At 44.7% G+C, this 20,319-nt stretch overlaps 1 protein-coding gene across 1 annotated transcript in view; it reads left to right on the forward strand.

Annotated features, from left to right (window-relative positions):
* The window catches only part of DIS3 (DIS3 exosome endoribonuclease and 3'-5' exoribonuclease), a 226,601-nt gene that overhangs the window by 42,914 nt on the left and 163,368 nt on the right, over positions 1 to 20,319 (forward strand). The window contains exons 7-8 of the mRNA XM_086934891.1: positions 8,010 to 8,123; positions 8,226 to 8,363. Of these exons, the coding sequence (XP_086791017.1) occupies positions 8,010 to 8,123; positions 8,226 to 8,363 (252 nt within the window). The remainder of the gene's footprint in view (positions 1 to 8,009; positions 8,124 to 8,225; positions 8,364 to 20,319) is intronic.

The raw sequence follows: 20,319 nt of genomic DNA on the forward strand, positions 1-20,319 counted from the left end.
GGGAACCCCTGGACTGTTCCCACGATATATCTCATTGTGATACATCATGTAAAGAGCCAGCTTCCTACAAGTACATTCACTTTACTTGCATTCCCTGTAGACAAAGTGGGTCGACTTTCTGTCCTGTGAGGGAAGCCAGACTTGCATTTCAAAGGCGGTAGCTTCTTTGATGCTCCCCTGCCTCGGAACGCGAAACGACAGGTGATCCTGGGGGAGAGGGTGTTAACAGCCTTATTTTCAGTGGCGCCGTCATGTAGCTGCAGAACTAGTTTTCACCAGTGTCCAGTACATGTTTTAAAATTGCTTCCCTGTTCACTTGTACTGGTAGTAATGGAACTGACCAGCACAGGGCCATATCTGCTAATGCAGGTATGCCCTCACATATAATATAAAGCACCCTTAGTGCTGTAATGCCTGCTGCAGGGGTGACTTATAAATATTAGATGCAGTGTTAGCGGGACATGGCACATAAGGATGTGTGTCATGTTGTGTTTTCACTTTAGCTTGCACCAAAACACTCAGCCTGCAATGGCAGTCTTGCATGTGTTTGGTGAGAGGTCTCTTAGGGTGGCACAATATGTGCTGCAACCCTGAGAGACCCTTCTTTAGTACCTCATGCCCTAGGTACCAAGGGTACCATTTAGTAGGGCCTTATAGAGAGTGCGACTGTATTGCAATTTGGGGGAAAAACAGATGTACTGTTTTGGTTAACAGATCTGGCACTGGTGACCTATTTAACAGGAACCCAGTGCACTTTCACTCGAAATCACATTAAATACCAGGCAAAAAATGGGGGTGACCCTGTCAAAAAGGAGCACTTACCTACAGCACTGATATAAATTTGATTTAATAATGTGAAACGGTTCTGCATGTTAATGAACCCTACTTTGGGTAATTTGTATAATTTATCATTTTTACATGTTTACTGTCTTTAAAAACTAAAGTGTTCCTAAAGTTAAGCTGTGCAGGACACCATAGTCACAGAATGTATTTCTTTACTGTATTAAACCTTTAAATAAATGCTTGCTGTTTTTGAACATATTTTTAATGTTTCTGCAGAGACGAGTAAACAGAAGCCCAGTGCTGCTGTTGCACAAGGGCCCACATGTAAAGGTCAGGAGGGCAACATGCACCCCCTGCCCCTCGGCTGTACTTAGAGTTTTACTGTGTTAAGGCATAAGACTGAAATGTCTTCTAACACTTAACCACTTGTATCCCTGCACAGCTATCAGGCTTATGCTGCTTCACAAGATCATTAAATACAGTATATATCTCTCAACAATTGGATTTGGATCTCATTCCCATTGAACAAAAAGACATCAGGATTGTCTTCCTAAGCTCTGAGATAATCTGGCCATTAGATAATCCAAAGATATGGTCCTATTGGTCTCAGGGACATTTACCTGCCATCTGTCCTCTCCCTCTGAATTTCTGTTTTCATTAGTCCTTCTGCTGTGGGTAAATGATATGACATTTACCACTAGCCATACTCTAGATGTATTTTCTTTTAACCACAAAATCTGGCAAACTTTGATTATATAACCTTTTCTGTGGACTAATCAATTTTAGTCCACGATATTCTGCTTTCTGTGACCCCCTTATGTTAGCAGTCTCTCCGACCCCTTCAGGCTAGGCACAGCTGTGGAATAAGCTTGATTTGGAGCAGCTCTGCCCTAACATCTGAATGTGTCTGACCTTCTGTTGCAGGCCTTTATTAACTTGGACTGTCCAACGATAAATAAACCTTTCTCTGGACAGGGTAGGATTATTAGTGGTTTAATGCTGAGATGGGATAGGGCTGAAAGGCTGGCAACAAGACTGCCCAAAAGAAAATGGAGACTATCATATTCTGAGGAAACTAGGACTCTTGCTACTGAAAATTTGAAAGAGTTCTTTCTTCCGTGCCATGCCTAACTGTAATAACAAGGATATTATCCAGGCTTCCAGCTCAGTTAAAACATTGCTGTCGGATCTGCCTTTCCAACACTATCCAGGGCTTGTTCGAAACTGGGCAGGATCTGCGATGTTTGTTGACCGATAGTACTTTGTCCTGCGGCAGACCACACTCCCTTCCCCACCCAGAACTGACGTTGGTGAGTGATCCATTGCTGTAGAGTAGGAGGTGTCACCTGGGGTTGATAGAGACCAGAGACCAGAGCTCAAAGGGCTCTGGTCCCAGTGGACGTCTGGCTTCAAATCAAACTACTGGAGTTACGGGCAATTATTTATACCCTTAAGTCCCTCTAGCCATCCATCAAGGGTTAGCGGGTGCACGGGCAGCACCACTGCCAGTTGATTCTGCAGCAAGAGGGGCAGAGTGGGGTCTTTGGTCCTGTGCTGCAAGGCTTTGCGCCTCTGATAAGTTTGCCACTTCAGGCAGACCACTCCCAGCAGCAGGACAGAATCCTCCCCCTGAATGTGTGCAACGTGCGTCCCTGTGTGCTACTCTGTGTGGAGCACCTAATTGCTTTCAATCTACTATCTGAGGTGGTATATTTCACTGCCAGACACTCTTCGCAGAATCAATCTACGCTGGGCATTGCACCGAGTTTGCAAACTGGTGTAGTGTCCAGGACTCTGATCCCTAATAGGCGAAGCTTTCAGGCTTCATTTTGTTTGTATTTCCTTTATCTCAGAAAGGTTTTGTAGTGGCCACTGTGAAAGGTTCATTTTTCAGGCCTTTCTGTGTTTTCTGGACCAGCCAGCCTTGTTTAATTCACTTTGTGTGATGTAATTTTATTCATAGTTTGACACCCAGATTCCCTCTCAAACCGTTTTAGATGCTGCAGGGGGAACTGTCTTTGGTCTTAATGTTTCTCATGTGTATTCCTTTTGATCCTGCGCATAGCTGCTCACTCCATCTCTTGACGTTTAAAACTGTTTTTCTCCTTGTGGTTACATTAGCTCGCCACATGAGTGAGCTACTGGTACTTTCCCTGCAAATGCCCAACGTAATGTTTTTTCCAGGATGCGATGATGCTGAGGACTGTGGCAGCTTTCTTCCACATTGGGCAAATCATCTCTCTACCAGCCTTCTTTGCTTACCCTCATGGCTTGAAAGAGATTTGATTGGACCCTAAAAGGCATTTAAGCTTGTGCATCAATCGTACAAAGTACCATTGAGTGATCAGTTAACTTTTTGTGAGATTCTCTGAAGTGAAGAAAGAAAAGTGTGTGCAGAAGAGTACCTTGTACAGGTGTATAACCCTCTGACGTAAGATGTACTACGCGCTGGCCAAGAAGCAGCCCTCCAAAGTCCTGAGAGCCAATTCCACCAGGGCCAAGGGTGCTAATACTATTTTGGCACAAGAGGTGTCTGTTGTCAATATTTGCCAAGCTACAAGTTCATGAAGCACTACTGTCTTGACAGCCAGGTCCGGCGGGAAGGGCACTTTGCCCACTCTGTTCTGCAAGACGTCTTGGTCTCAATCCATTCAGCTGACCCTCCAACTTGAGATTTATTCCTTTGGTATCTATTTAAAGATGTGGAATCTGTGGTTAGTATTCACCACAAGAACAAGTTACTTACTTTCGGTAACGCTCTTTCTGGTGGATGCTCTATCTAACCTCATATTCCTTAGTGCCCTCCCTCCTCCCTTGCCTCTTATTAATCTCTATAAAGGTCCCACGCTACTGTTTGGCACACTGTTACAAACAACTGTGCACACTTCTTGTTTGAGGGTGCGAATAGGGAAAAGACCTGAAGCTGACGTCAGTGTGCAGAGGTGTGGTTTATAAGTGGTTATGCTCCTTCATTTCTGGGGCTGTATGGAGTCAGCACAGAGCTGCACAACACAACCTAGCAGCACACAGAAGCACTGCTATTACAAATCTCCGGATTCAGTCTGGTGCCTAGGGATATTCTAAGGTGAGGACTCTGAAGTTAGATAGAGTATGCACCAGAAACAACAACTTGAAGCTAATAAATTTGTTCTTCTGGCACATTCATTTTAAAATTTTGTGGAAACTTTGGATATCTTACATTCCCACAACTATGTTTCGTCCATTAATGGGGAACCAAGCACCTCCTGGGTCACTATACTAGACGATGTCAGGTTCAGTTTAGACTTTGGCTTCCTAGCGGCCTTTGTTGTCTTAGAACTCTTGATCCTGTGAATTTTACTATTTTATTCCACTGTTTGGTGATGGTGGACCTGCCTGATGTAACCTTTTCCTAGTTTCAACTTTCCTGTTTCTTGCTGAGCATCTGCATGCAAGTGCTGGGGACTATAATTAGAATGTACTCAGTTAGCTCAGTCTCCTATGTAGGTGACACCCAGCTTGTTTTGCACTTTGATCGCTTACTGGACTCTCTTTCTATCATCCAGGGTTGGGCGAACCCAAGTCCGCCAGATGGAAAAAGTGGTCTAGGGCCAGGGCAGTGTGTGAAATCATACCTTTTAGCCTAGCAAGGTGGACTTTTCTCATTTGCTTGCCCTTGAGATTAAACACCTTGAGTTTCGGTTGGACAAACAGTCACTTTCAACGAACAGATGAGCTCTATTTTGGAAGCCATCTTATTTCAAGTTCCATTTTGTGATAGTTATAAGGAGCTTGCATAACGTCTGAAGACTTGTGCCGAGTTTGCAATGACCTAATGCCTTGAAAAATAATGGTGGTCCTGAAACTATAAGTGTACTGCTTCTTTGCTTCGGTTGCAGAACTTTTCATAAACCAATATCCAGATATAGCTAAAAGTATGTTGTTGATTGATTAGATAAATGTTTGGAAAGCTCCAACACTGGGTGATGCCTGATTGGCTGTTATTTATACAAGATTTATCAAAGGTATAAAACCTATGTGAATCATTGTACTTTAGGTCAGCCTCTTGCAGCGGCTGCCCTCCCGCAAATGCGTAATAGATAAGTCTTTCTTTGAACTTTACTGCATACTTGTACTTTAATTTTTTTTTTAGGCTTCTACACTATGATCTCAGCATCTTCCCACCAAATCAGACTGCAGAAGAAGATAATTATCTTCATTCCTCATCATCTGCACATTCCAGTGGTGGAAGCTGCTAATCTAGCTAAAATAGATTAACCCATTATCTGTTAAATGTGATTGTTCAAATGCTGCATCTCGTCCAAAACATGACAGATGTTTACGGTGCGCTGTTTACCCCTTCAGGTCATACACTAACTCGGACCTAAGTGTATTCATTTCTTGCTTGATTTTCACAGCATATTTTTGTTTACAGAGTTTTATATAGCACAAACTTGACACGAATCGGGTATTGGAGCGCTTTACATAGCACCAGTTGTACTACATGAGGACACATTCATTTTTGTTAGGCACGGGAGATTAAGTGATTTGCCCAGAATCACAGGATGTTCAGCGTCCTTGCCAAGACTCGAACCCAGTTCCCCACATTCGATGTCAACCACCCTAACCGTTAGGCCAACTCCTCTCCCCTTGTTGTGTTCCACTCCCGGCCTTTCCTTTTTCTGTTCTTTGTCTACTGCATACATATAAGATGGATAGCATTTTGGTTTTTGCCCCCCTCGCAGTTTTGACAGTGTGGCACTTTCTCTTCAGCATAATAACAAGGACCGCATTTGTAAGGATCTTAAGTCCTACTTATTCTATTAGTACTCCTATTTTAGGATAGTTTTTGTTCACATACCACTCAGTCCTAGAGACCAGATGCTTTCAGGCTATTGCTGAACTTCATTAGTTTTTCATCTCCCCTGAGACCACTTTTTACTGCTGTGTTCTACAAGTCAAGTTTGATTCTAGAGTGAGTTTGCATCTTTTTGTAAAGGCTACTGCTAATGTAACACTGTTTCAAAGTTCATTGGAGTAGCTAGGGAGTACAATATTTTGTGACGTAATAATTTACATATTATTTATTCATCACTCTGAATCGTTCTCTTCAATTCCAAATAATTTTAGGGCATGCATTACTGAAGTTCAAGGTTTTCTTCAGTATTTCCTTATAGATTGTACATCTGTACTGAGGAATGAGAGGATGGAGGCAGGAAGTCTTCAGTTTAAAGTAGAGACTTTTATTTAAGTCTTTTAAGCATTTATAACGGACCCACAGCAGAGCGTCCATCTCAGTAGCAGAGCAGATAAAAATCATAGAATAAGAGTTCTAGAATAGAAGGGATAGAAAGAGTAAGAAATAGAAGAAAGAAGAGAGACAGTAAAAGAGAATATTGCACATCTTCCCTTTTTTGGGGAATATGAAATGATACATTGAATTAAAAAATGTAATAGAATACAACATTAAAGGAAATAAATATTAAGATAAAACAAAATCTTTAAATCGAACAGGTAATTTACAAATCCTTTTTGAGGGTACTTTTGAAGTAGAAACAGAAACCACATCAGAAGCATCAACAACATTTTCAGAAGTTGGGACATCAACAACATTTTCAGAAGTTGGAATGGAGACCACATTTCCTCCCGAAGTAGAAGATGTGGAGGCGACAACATTACAATGCAAATTAGATGATGTGACATTAGAGGAAGAACCAGCAGCTGCAAACAAAATATAATCATCCAAACTCCGAGTAATAGCAGTTTTGTTATAAATCGCAGCTTGCTCATCAGAAATAGGAACAAGTCTATTCTTGTTCCACCATCTCCCATCAAGAAGTAAACAAGAACTGAGACCAACCTTTGAAATTTGATAAGGAGCAGAAAAAGAAGATTCCCCTTTCTTGACAAGAAAAGGTGTCTTGATGAGGACATACGAACCAGAATTAAATTGTGTTAATTTAGCATGTTTGCGAATATCAAAATGATATTTTTGTTTGCTTTGAGCTAAAGCAACAGTTTGACGTAAAACAGGCTTGTCATTACTGGTTATACAACTTGAAGAAGAGCTAGGAGAATGTCGCTCCAACCAAGAAGAAAGAAGCAAAGTGAGACATTTTCTACCTCTTAACAACTCAAAAGGAGTAACATTAGTTGTTGAATGAGGTGAGTTGTGATATGCATTAACCTTGTTTTTAAGAAAAAGATTCACATCTAATCCAGAGGATAGAGCAGTCTGAACCCCTTCTTTGAGAAAACGATTCGCTCTTTCAACAAGTCCATTAGCAGCAGGACTGTACAAAGCTACTTGAACATGTTTGATATCCATGAGTTTTAAGAAATCTTGCATAGAATTTGATACAAAATGAGTACCATTGTCCGTAACAAGCTCTCTTGGAGGACCTTCAGCAGAAAAAACATTTTTAAGAAATTGCAAAACAGAATTGGTCGAGGCTGATTCAACAAAAGAAAAATAAATCCATTTGAAGAAATAATCAATCAGGACCAATAAAAATCTTGATGATATAGGTAGTAGATTAAAAGGTCCAGCAAAATCGAAGGCTACTTTTATCCAGGGACCATCAGGTAAAGAAACAGGACGTAGAGGATTATGTGTCGTCTTCCAATGTTTGTCAGAGACAACGCATCGAGGACACAAATCAACAAAGGAATGAACTTGGGCATTTAGAGAAGGCCACCAGTAATTTTCTCTGTTTCTCACAAGTAGCAGTAACTCCTAAATGTCCTGTGTGTGCAATCGAGATTAATTTATTCCTAAGAGAAATTGGACGAATAATATAGCCATTCCTAGTGCAAATACCATTTTCTAGTGACACTCCTGGTACCAAAATATGTACTGAAGAATGAGAGGATGGAGGCAGGAAGTCTTCAGTTTAAAGTAGAGACTTTTATTTGTCTTTTAAGCATTTATAACGGACCCACAGCAGAGCCGTCCATCTCAGTAGCAGAGCAGATAAGAATCATAGAATAAGAGTTCTAGAATAGAAGGGATAGAAAGAGTAAGATAGAAATAGAAGAAAGAAGAGAGAGACAGTAAAAGAGAATATTACAACATCCTAAAAGCAGATTGGATGGCTTTCTATGACTATGCTGCATTGTTATTCCGATGATGTCATAATGAACATGGAATACATTTCCTTGTGCCAATGAATCATAAGCATCTTTACATTTTTATCCTGTTGGGTGAATGTCGTGAAATGTAGAGTCTGTTGATTATCATTTTCTAGCTGAAAACTACGGGGACAAAAAGCATGTCGAAACCTACTGGAAGAGTGATTGGCATAATCAAAAGAAACTGGAGACCTTACTGTGGCATGCTGTCCAAGTCACTCATAAAGGAGGTAAAACTGAAATAGTTTTATTTGGAAATGTGGACATTTTATATTTTTCCATACTGTGCTCACTAATTATTACTAATACTTCGATGAATCCTTTACTGACAGGCAAGAAAGCATTTATTCACACCAGCAGATCGCTCTATCCCTAGGATTCGCATAGAGACACGACAAGCTGATGCTTTGGAAGGACAGCGAATAATTGTTGCTATCGATGGTTGGCCCAAAACCTCCAGATATCCTAATGTAAGCTATTTCCACTCCTGTTTAATTAATTTGATGCTTTATACTTCTGTTAGGCACTTTAATATCTAGTATGTCACATGTGATAAATCAAAACCAAGATGCAGGTTTTTGTAATTTAAATGAGAGAAAAGTAATTTTATTTTTCATTGTTGAAAATGAGCATGTGGAAGATAGTGATTTGTTGAAAGGCTGTTTCTAATATGATTAGTTTGATTGGGCTTAGCTGATGAGAACATTATTGGTGGGATTAAGTATGTTCTGCTGCAACACCTGCACTGGCTTTTAAAGCATAGCTTATCTGCTGTGTTATTGGTGTTCAGTAAATTACTACTTTTGAGCTCTGTAAGAAAGCTGTATGCCAATTGTGATCTGTGTTGCCCCTACAGCCATGTCCCCCTGAGTGATACAGTGGCCTTGTTGCATTTAATTATCACTCTTGTGGTGCATAGAAAGATAGCAGTTCAGTTTGTTTTAATGTTATTCCCGGTCAGATGTTGTTTTGATGTTTGTTCCATGCTGTCTACACACAATTGGAAGATCCCTGTTACCAGAGTTTACTGCAATTAATTAACTTGGAGATGAGTCAGATTGGGCGGAAGGGAGCTGGGGGGGGGGCAGAATTAGTAAGCGTCCTTCAAGAGGCTATTCCAGGGCTCATGAAATGCCTGTGGAGCCCCTGAGATACAGTGTGTGGTGTCTGTTACATTAAGGAATTTGGGAGGAAAGGAAAAATAAGGTGCAATGGGACTGCTCATACCCACAAATGCATATTAATTGGAGCATTGAAAGTACATTCTACTACTCACTATGGGTGATGTAACGTGAGGTTCACTTTCTGAAATTGACTAGGATATCTAAATCTATGTGTAAGTTATATGAAGTGCTCAAATGAGAAATTTCGAACAATGTTTCATAAAAATAAAATAAGTATCTCCTTGCTGTCAAGTGAAAATAGTTTATAAGCCGTTTGTACATTGGGTAAGCAGTAAGAGTAAATTCATTAACTGTATTATATTTGTGGTACAGAAGTTTTTCTTAAAAATTGGGAGCTAAATTGTTTTGATTGTACTCTATTGCAATAGCGGACTCAAAATGAAATTAAAACACATGCCTACTATTCTATAGTTAGTCAAAATATGACCTAATGAGACATATTTGATATTCATGTAGTCCTCACAGTGTTGATCAATTTAACATCACGTGACTAATGTCACAAACATTTTACTTTGTCATTATTTATTTAACAAAATAAGACTATTTTTAATAACCTTCTGCGAACAAGTAAGTACTCCCACCTTGCATTTAAAAATGCTGGCTACTACGTTTTAGAAAACTGCGTGAGCTCAGTGGTGCTTGAGGACATCTGTTTTTAAACAGCTCTACTACGTGAAGGCAAAGGCAACCAGAACAGAAGGCAGGCTGCTTCACCGCAAATATAAATTCCCAGTGCATTCAAAAGGAAAATCAGAATACTAGCATGCCAGTGGAGAAAAAAGCAAAAATCGAAAAAAGCTACTGAAACAGTCCATTTCACATGCCAACAGCTAAAGAACTATTGAAGTCACGAAACCAATGCTTTTCAAATGCCTACAGTTAAAGAACTATGTACATTTATCTTGGAATTCCAGCTACTGGACTGCATCTCAAAAGATGACAATCAGAAAAACTTTGCAACTTTGTTGCAGAACATCTTAATGAAAAAGCAAACGCACTTAAGATCTATTTCCTGATGAAAGCAACACATCATTACAGAAATTGGGCCAAATCACAATAAGAGTTAATTAAGCAAAGGTATTTGGTGTGATTCTCTTTACATCAAAGAACAAAGGAATTCTGTTTGAGCAGCTCTAGTTCTCTGGCTGACCTGTGCCCCTGCCCCCATATACTTTCAAGAGCCTCCTCAAAGCTATTTTCTGGCTACACCAGCCTTAGTTGATCATCAATAAATCATTCATGAGAAGACCTTCCCAATGAACTTAGAAACCTATATTAAACCATCTTTGAACAGGCAAGGACTGGATCCAAAGTACCCAACAAACTATATGCTTATAGGACACTGACCATTTTTGTGTAAACTAGTCAAAAAGCAACTTTAATCCAGATTTCAGAGTTAGGCAAAAAAAAATCCCCCTGCTCGCCAACAAACATAATTCTAATCTGGAAGATGTACAGACTCAGCACTGCTTTTTTTGATTGACCACAAGAACACTGGATCCTACTTGATCTCTCAGCTGCTTTTTGATACAGGTATACATTAAAATGAATCCAGTAATACCTCACTGAGAAATTGAAACGTGCACCATTACTTTTTCTTATCAACACCATTCTCTCAAAAGGCAGGAACTCGCCATGCTCAAAGTTCAACAATTGCACCTCTACTTCTTATCATGTATCTTACACTACTCCCCGATCTAATTAAATCCTAACCTGCTGCAACTATGCTGATGATGCACATTATCCTTTAATTGGAATAACTATCAGATCTTGGGACATCGTGGCTCATAGAATTTCCTTAAGTAGTTGATGCATATATGCTTTGAAGCCTTCTGAAATTAAATCTTTCTAAAACTGTAATCCTAATGTGCGGACTGTTGCCTAAAGAGATTGGATCTTTGCCCACCACATCCACATAGATAAAGAACTTAAGTGTGCTGATGGGTTGAAAGCCAAGTGAACAATGTTTTGAAAGTGCCTCCCACATCATGGGAATTCTGTGCTACAGCTTGCCATTCTTGGGGTGTAGACATTAAAAGCATTGGGGACCCCAAAGCTGGATTATGCCAACTGTCTATAGATTGGGCCTACAAGGGGCACTAGAGGGCGCACTAGCAGCATGGCCGCACTAATGTGAGGCTCCTGCAGCCTGGAGACCTTATCCACTATTTATCCTATTTTACCACCACCTGTGCTCGATCTGTCTGTGAATTTCACTTGAACCTATCCTGGTGCACCTTCGGTTCAAGTTTCGCTCGTCTCTGACGCTCCTGACCGGAGTTACAGCCGGTGGCAGATCTGACCGGGAGGTGACCTGGGGACGCCTGATGCTGCTGGCCGGGCCGCCGATCTACGTGAGACCGCGGCGCACCACGAGGCAAGTGGGCCTTTGCAGACACTCCCGGCGGAGTCTTCGGACGCGGCGCTGATCGTTGGGCGCTTCTCACCGGGGCGAGAGGACGGCTGGCGGAGATCCTGCCTGTGCGAGTGGTGAGGCGCTGTGATATATTGCACGGCTGTCGCCTATTGTGCCGCGCTGTGGCGGCAGGCTCCGGCGGCCGTGTGGACTGGCGGCCATTGTGCGAGACAGGTGAGGCGGGGTATTGTGCCTGCTCGTGCCCCTGTTTACTGCAGGTGAAAATGGCTGCCCCTGGTTGGCTCACGCTTGGCTGCCGGAATTGCTATCCCGGGCGCCGGAAGCGGCGCTGATTTTTGTCTGCGGTTCCTGCCCGAGCCCTTTATACACCGGTGCAGCTATCATTTGACTCTGCGTGGGACCGAGGACGCTCATTGAGAACGGTGCTGTCTTCACTCTGCGCTAGTGGAGCTAGCGGAGGACACTGCTGGCGCATGGTGGGGAGGCTACACTGCTATTTATCTGCAACCGGCCTGGGGTGATGCAGCAGTGCTGCGAGGCACTTTCCCACCTGCTGTGCCTGCCGAGTGGCGTGCCGCTGTTTGTACTTTGTTCCTGGTGACCCTGCGGCCTGTGTTCCTACCACCTGGAGAGTGGGCTGCGGAGGGGGGTCGACAGGCTTGATGATCATCTAATAGCTATGGCACTGGTGAACTGCTTCTGAGGTAGGGGGGGTGCGCACGGAGGAAACTGCTGCTGTCAATCACGACCCCCCTCCCTGCTGGTTGTCCCTTGGACTGAACTACGGCTTGTGTGCTTCATTTCTGTTGTTGGTGTAACCTGCATGCTGCGAGTTCCCTTGATCTTCCTTCCTGCGGTGAGTGCTTGGGGGATGGAGGAGGTTTTTGGCCTGCATTATCCTGTGACTGGTGGCCGTTTTTTGTAACACCAGTGTCCCAGTGCTTGCCTTGGGCTGCTGCTGACGACCGGTCATGGGTAAACCGGACAATAAACAGCCGAAACTGTCATTTGACTCCATGGCGGCCAAGAGAGGATTGCGAAATGCGCAGGACGCGGGGGGCTCCCGCTCCCCCCCCTACTGTATCTATTGCTGTCTCCCAACCTGTTGCCCCTGACTTTCAGCAAATGATGCAGGAGATGAGGCAGGGGTTTGCCACTATAGTGGACAAGGTGGACAAAATGTTGTCGCGAATGGATGCTGTGGTGCAAAAATTGGACGTCCATGAGGAACGCATTACAGCGGCCGAACAACGTATATCTGACCATGATGATACGACGGCTGCCCACACAACACAACTTGCGCGAATGGACAATGTGCTTCGGGTCATAGCTGCAAAAAATGAGGAGTTGGAGGCCAGAAGTCGTCGCAATAATATACGCGTAGTGGGTGTGCCGGAGACGACCAATGTGGGTAGGATGGAGACCTACGTGGAAAAGATTCTGCTTGCAGCGATCGGCCCGGAAGCCTTTTCCAAGCAATTTATATTGGAGAGGGCGCACCCTTGGACCGCGGCCTGCTACTGGGACCCCGCCGCGACCGATCATCGCCCGTCTCCTGAACTACCGGGATCGAGACGCGGCTCTTCGAGTGGCTCGTGCCACCCGCACTTTATCCTGTGAAGGGGTCAACTTCTCCATCTACCCGGACTTCACGCCTGTGGTACAGGAACAGAGGCGTAAGTTCCTTGACGTCAAAAAGAAACTTGGAGAGCTGCAGGTGGACTATGCCCTGTCGTACCCTGCAAAATTGAGAGTGACGCACCAGGCGAAGCAGCATTTCTTTACGAACCCGCAACAGGTGGAGGACTTTGTGAAGCGACTTAAGAGGGAGCGTGCAGCGGGACGACGGAATGGAGACGATGGACAGGAAGGTTTCCACTCGGCCAACGAAGATGAATGAGACTGAACACTGAGTGCTTGGTGTCCGTCCTTTTCCCCTCTTTTCCCTCTCCCTTTTCTTTGTCTGGTTCCGATGCGGAGGACTGCGAGATGGACTTGGCGGGTAATGCCCGAGGACACTGGACGAGCACTGGACTACGGTGGTAATGTACTCCAGGCACCCCCCCCCCCCCCCCCCCCCCCCCCACTACCTGGGCCGTGCCTACTTTGTGACGTGCGGGTCAAAGGCGAGGTGTGGGGGGTGGTTGTGTGCGCCTCTAGATTACACCCTGAAGGGCATTCCCCATTGAACTTGTTGCTAATGATGCAAATGTTGAGTTGGTTGGGCTTTGTTAACCGAGGGGGGGGGGGGGGGGACTAAGGGTCCTGGCAGGTTGGGGTTGCTCAGGTGGGTGGCGGGAGGGTGCACTTGTACTGAAGTTCGATGGTCCCTTTGGACTGTTTTTTTTATTTTTTTGTTTTCCACACTGCTATGATCGTGGCTGCCTCCCTGGACCGAGGGCTTAGACGGACTTGCACTGTGACAGACCTCTCTTGTTTTATCATGCTGTGGGAAGGTCTTGTGCCTTGCGCTCAGGTCCGCCCCTGCTGCCGTTGGATGGTGGGATGTTGCTGGGTGCTTGTTGGGTGGTATGTTGTGGGCCCTCGCCTTAGGCAGCCTGCATTGCTCGGAATGTTCCAGTTTGTGGACTTGAGCTCTGCGGCAGTGTGGGGCCGATGTGTGGTTGTTGGGTGTTATCGAGTTGGGGAGAGGGGATTATGAGGTATGATTGTGGTATAGATTGGACACGGATGCGATTGCATAATGTTTTTTTGCTAGGATGCTCTTCGCCTGGGCGGCCATTTGTGCACATGAGTAGGTCTGCGTTGATGGTTTGTAACATGTATAATGGCTGACATCCTGCTGGATAAACTATCAATCATGTCCTGGAATGTGCAGGGTCTTAACGATGCCAGAAAGTGTAGGAATGTGTTGGCGTACTTGGATAGGCATCAGGTGCAGATAGCTTTCTTACAAGAAACGCATCTTTGCCCCCAGGTGGACCCTAAATTCGCTAGTCATTGGGCCCGCGTCAGGAAATTTTCATCATATTCGTCCTATGCTCGAGGGACTGCTGTGTTGATCAAAAAAACGCTTAATTTCCAGGAGTTGGGGGTGAAGTTGGATCCTGGTGGGCGGTATGTGATAATGTGGGGTAGGCTTGGCTCAGATGCTGTTGTGCTTGTGAACTGTTATGCACCCAATGTTGACACTCCTGATTTTTTTATTAGCCTCTGGGGACACGTCGTTGCCATAGAAGCCACACATATTATATGGGGCGGTGATTTTAACATAGCACTGAGACCTGTGGCGGATAGGTCTGACGGGAGTAACCAATATAACACTCAAGCGAGAGACGTCTTATGGGGCATACTGGAGGAGGCTGGGTTGGTAGATAGCTGGAGGTTTGCGCACCCTGACAGTAGAGAAGGCACACACTTCACGACACATGCTCGTACTTGGGCGCGATTGGACTATTGTTTTCTGTCGCGGGGGCTTAGCATGGGGATACACAAGGTGGAGCACCTCTCCAGAACTTATTCAGATCACTGCCCAGTTAGGGTTGTCGTGACAATGCCGGGTCTCAATAGGCCTCGGCCTCCCTGGAGATTGTTCCCCTCAGTACTGTTGGATCCCATTTTCAAGGCAGAGCTTGGGGAGGAGATAGAGGCGTTTTTTCCCAGGAATAAGGGGTCGGTTGATAGTGTGGAGATGATTTGGGAGGCATTTAAGGTGACGATTCGAGGGGTTACGATCTCTAAAAGCTGTGGGGTACTCAGGGATATTGTTAAGACCACATCAAAGTTGGAATCAGAATTAAAAGTCCTGGAGAACAGGATGATCAGAGACACGGACCCAGAGCACAGTCATAGGTTTAGAGAAAAACTGTCGGACTTCGAAGAAGAGGCTGCTAGGGAAGTGAAATATAGGGGGAAATATTGGACTGCTAGGAAATACTGTGAAGGGGAAAGACCGGGTAAAGTACTAGCTGCCCTCACGAGACACCCACGCTTTGGCACAGGTGTCCTAGAAATAGAAACGAAAGACGGTACCTGGTGCCAGGACACAATAGGGATTCAGAAGGCTTTCATGCACCACTATGAACAGTTGTACACTACACAACAGACGGGGGAGGTCCGCTATGGGGGCTTTCTTGACGATCTTGCACTGTGTTGGCTCTCTGATGGTCATAGAGCATTTCTCAGAGGGCCCCTGGAAGTAGAGGAAATACGGGACGCCATAATGTCTCTGAGTAATGGAAAGGCGACAGGCTTGGATGGACTCCCTGCTCAGTTCTATAAATGCTATGTTGATACTATGGCCCCGGTGCTTAAGGAGGTATTTGAGGAGTCTTTTGAGGTAGGGATTCTGCCGGGGTCGATGAGGGAAGTGGCAATTACATCTCTACTAAAACCTGGTAAGGACCCTTTGGGCACAGATTCCTACCGCCCCCTATCGCTGCTTAATTGCGACGCAAAAATACTAGCAAAAGTACTGGCGTCACGGCTGTCTTTGCTTATGCCCACTATAGTGCTTCCGGATCAGTCAGGCTTCGTGCCGGAGCGTGCGACCACCCATAATCTTCGCACCCTCTTCTCCTTACTTCCGACTATAGCTCCTGAGCTCCCTGTTGCCGCAGTTTTTCTGGATGCTACGAAAGCATTCGATTCGGTGGAATGGAATTACCTCATCGATATATTGTGTAGAATGGGCTTTCCTAAAATATTTATTGTGTGGGTGAAATTGCTATACACCCGACCTGTGGCCAGAGTGATTGTTAACGGAACTCTCTCCCCTCAATTGCCTATAACGAGAGGTACTAGGCAGGGCTGCCCTCTCTCCCCACTGTTGTTTGCCATCGCCATAGAGCCACTGGCGTGTCGAATCAGGCAATTATATAAACACAGTGCGTTCAACTGCTTTCAGCGCCAGATAGGTGTGTCACTTTACGCGGACGACATCACCTTGTATGTAAAGGACCCACAGGTGAATCTGAATCCGCTACTGCGGGAGCTTCTTGTTTTTGGTAGAATATCTGGTGTGCACATGAACTGGAAGAAATCACAATTCTTCCCACTCATGGCGGCTGTTGAGAGATTGCAGCTGGATTATCCCCTGGAATGGTGCGATGCCGATCTTCGCTATTTGGGTATAGGGATCTCACTTAATAGAGAAGAGACGATTAGGCTCAATTACGGTGTAGCTATCTCTAAGCTGGCTGACGATGTTACGCGATGGATGTCCCTGCCGCTCTCTATGGCGGGCAGAGCTTCACTGGTGAAGATGGCGGTACTCCCGCGCTTCTTGTACTTGTTTCAGAATGTCCCATACCACCCCGGCGCCTATTTTTTTAAACGCCTTAGGGCGGAACTCCTTAGATTGTTTTGGGGGAGCAAACAACCGAGGTTGAAATGGTCTATTCTTGCATTGCCTTATGACAAGGGGGGGTTTGATGTCCCGGATTTTGAGGTATATTATCTGAGCGCCCAGGCGCACTATGCGTATTATTGGATGCGGCCCACGCCCTTTATGCCGCAGTTAGCTGCTGAGGAATGGATTGTGCATCACCTACCGCTCAATGGCATGGTACTCGGGAAAGTTAGTGATGTGGAGACACCGGCCACCACGGTGACATGCACGATAGATGCGTGGACTCGTATTGCAAAGGTTTTGGGAACCACGTTGTTGTACTCGCTGGCGTTGCCACTTGCGTATCACCCAAAATTGTCGCTGCTGCAGGAAACGGTGTTTCAAAACATGTGCAAGCGAAACAAGATATCCACGTGGGGTGACCTATTTCTCGAGGGTACTCTTCGTACGAGGGACCAGTTCTTCCGTGAGGAACGACTCTCTCCTTTAGATGTTTTTTATTAAATACGGCTCCGGCAGGGGCTCCGTGATTGGCTTCCACAGTTTCCGGATGAACCGGGGGTGGTCATGCCACTGCATGCTATGCTGGTGTCTGATGGCCGTGGGCAACCCACAGCCAAGGTAGTGCACAGCCAATGGACAATAAAGTCTCGACAAAATTATAAGTGAACTTCAAACCTGGTTACACAAGAAGTTTAAAGCAAAATGTTTTATGTACGTTTTTGCAATTATCAATTGATCGTACTTCAAAGACATCACAACATGATTAAGAACATTATATGCATGCTGGTAAACATGTATGCAAAATCATAAGAGCCAAATTTTCAAACGATTGAATAACATAAATAGTACAATAGTGATTGCGAAAAGAATATATATAATAGCGTTGTAAGCTTCAAAAAATTCCAAAGTCCCAATGCATTTCGGGTTCGCCATGCTGAACCCTTCGTCAGGGGAATACAGTTCTGTCAATTGAGGTAGCTTCTCAATTAAGTTTCACGATCCACAGTAATCTATGACACAACAAAAAAGCAGTCATTATACTGCTGAGATATCAGGGTTTGCACTCCGAGTTAAAGTGGGTGCTCTTAAGAAAGGAAAAGAAAAATATTGGTGTGTAATTTTGACCACAGAAATATATTCTAACTGATAAGAATCACCCAAAGCGTGTGACGATAGATTCATAATGTGTGTACCATGACCCATTTAAGTATAAGAAGAGCGATAGATAACAAGTTGTAATGGGCTTGCCTTTAAACTAATGTATCGGGTATTGAATGTTCTCACTACTGGAGCACGTAGGAAATCTGGTGAATAAGGGACCACAATATAAATATGGCTCTATGCTTTTTTTTAAAAACAAGAGTACATGACACGTCTGAAGCATGGGCTCTCACCTAAAGCTGTGCCGGTTTCTGCGTCCGTCAATACTCGGGACGTAGAGCAGGTTCCGTGGTACTCGAAGAATGTTGAAACGCTGTGAAATTGTCCATTGGCTGTGCACTACCTTGGCTGTGGGTTGCCCACAGTCCCATTTTGTAGCTTGTTGTATTGAGAAATCATAGGGTCTTTTCTCAACATAGGTAGTAGCACGCAACTCCTTCACAAACCTAGAATAGAATCACATAACGCTCGAATTGACAAATATTAACTGACCAACTAAGGTGTGCAATCACATATCCACTGTAGCAGGTGTCTGATGGCCGACATCTGGTTTCGAAACTGTACAACACCATTAGAACGCAGCGAGTGACTCCGGTCAGTCATGTGTGGGAACAGTGGAGTCTTGAATTGGGCGTTGATATCACTGATGAGCAGTGGACCTATTGCTGTGGCGTCACTGCCAATATCTCATCTAGCTGCCGGCTAAAGATAATACATTATAAATTTGTTCAGAGATTTTACTACACACCAGCTAGGAAGTTTAGGTTTCGACCGGCAGAGGATGACAGGTGCGCTCCGTGTCGGGCGGAGGGAGCTGGCTTTCTTCATTTGGCTTGGGAGTGCAGTGCGATACGGGACTATTGGGCTTAGGTTTATGACGCACTGCAAATCATGACTGAGGAGGCTGTGACATTGGATCCCCTGGTTATGCTGCTGGGATACACGCAGGAAGTTCTGGTAACCTACCGCAGGTTTGCAGATGTCGCTTTATTACTGGCGAAAAGAAGGATAGGCTGTAGGTGGGGAAGAGGCAGGGCTCCGAAATTTAAGGAATGGTTGGATGATATTGAATATTGTCAGGATCAATATAATGTATACGCTGACTTGATGCCTGTGCGGTGTAGACCCAGAGACTTCTGGAGTCCACTGCAGATTTACTGGCTGACCAAGGCCGCACAGCGGGCAAACTCGGATAGTGATAGCCAGGACGGCGGGGTGTGAGAGGTGACATCCCTGGTGGATATACGTTACTGTTATGAAGAGATATGATTGATTACTATGCGTGCTACCTATGCCGGAGTGTCATGTGAGATCTGCGACGGATGCTGGCTTCTGATGCCTGGGGGGTTCCGGGATGCTACTGTCCACTGTGCATTTCATACTATGTGCATCCCTAGGAATATCACGGAGTGCTGGGAGTTCTTAATATTTACTGATGCTGTACATTATGTGCTATATTATGCTGGGATCCTATCGGCTGTACTACTCCCCCCTTTCTTTTCTGTAACTTGACCCTGCTGTACATTGCTCATTGCCTCATCTGTTGACTCGTACCTGCGATTGTAATGTGGCCTGCCCATTGTGGAGAGCGTTCTCATCTATTTTCGACTCTTGAATTTTGCCTTGTATTCTCGTGACCAATCTGTATGTGCACTGCTGTATGGTTTTTGCTCTAATAAAGGTTTAAAAAAAAATAGATTGGGCCTACAGAACGTGTAATTGTCAAAGAGTACAGAACACAGCTGCCAGACAAATCCTCAGCCTAAACAGACATGATTATATCATACCAGGCCCTGAGGCTTTACACTGGTTACCTGTAAGAAGAATATACATCAAAGCCCTTCGCTTCACCGACAGGGATATCCATTGCACTGTGCCGTCATTTCAACAATCCGATTTAAAACTCTACACCCAAAGGTGGAACCTTTGAGCAGCCGGTGAAGTATGGCCAATTGCAAAGCACATCTGCACCCTTTGAAGTTTGATACCAGAAGTACAGTACAATGCTGCCAAAGTCCAGAAGCCATAAGCGGAGGCAATACTGCAGCTGCAATGGTAACTGCTAGAATAACAAGGAGACAGAAGGACGCCTCTCTGAAACTGGATTGAGGTAAGTAGCTTCAACAGTCCGTAGCAGGAGAGGGCTGCCAGTCGTAAACTGGCCTAGAAATATGACCTTTCAGAGCTTCCTTTGCGACACACTCGTGCAGGAGGCTCAGCGCCAGAGTGGACATGCATTCCGGGGGAGTATAAGGCTGCCATCTTAGAGAAAATTACCCACTGCAGTCACAGGTACATCAGGAGAGAACTAGACCATCCAGGCTGCCACATATTAAGCAGCGCTTGGTATCCCAACAGTGAAGACAACAGTTGCCCAGCATGACGTCATA

The sequence above is a fragment of the Lissotriton vulgaris genome, chromosome 8 (genome assembly GCF_964263255.1).
Source record: "Lissotriton vulgaris chromosome 8, aLisVul1.2, whole genome shotgun sequence".
Classification (NCBI taxonomy): domain Eukaryota; kingdom Metazoa; phylum Chordata; class Amphibia; order Caudata; family Salamandridae; genus Lissotriton; species Lissotriton vulgaris.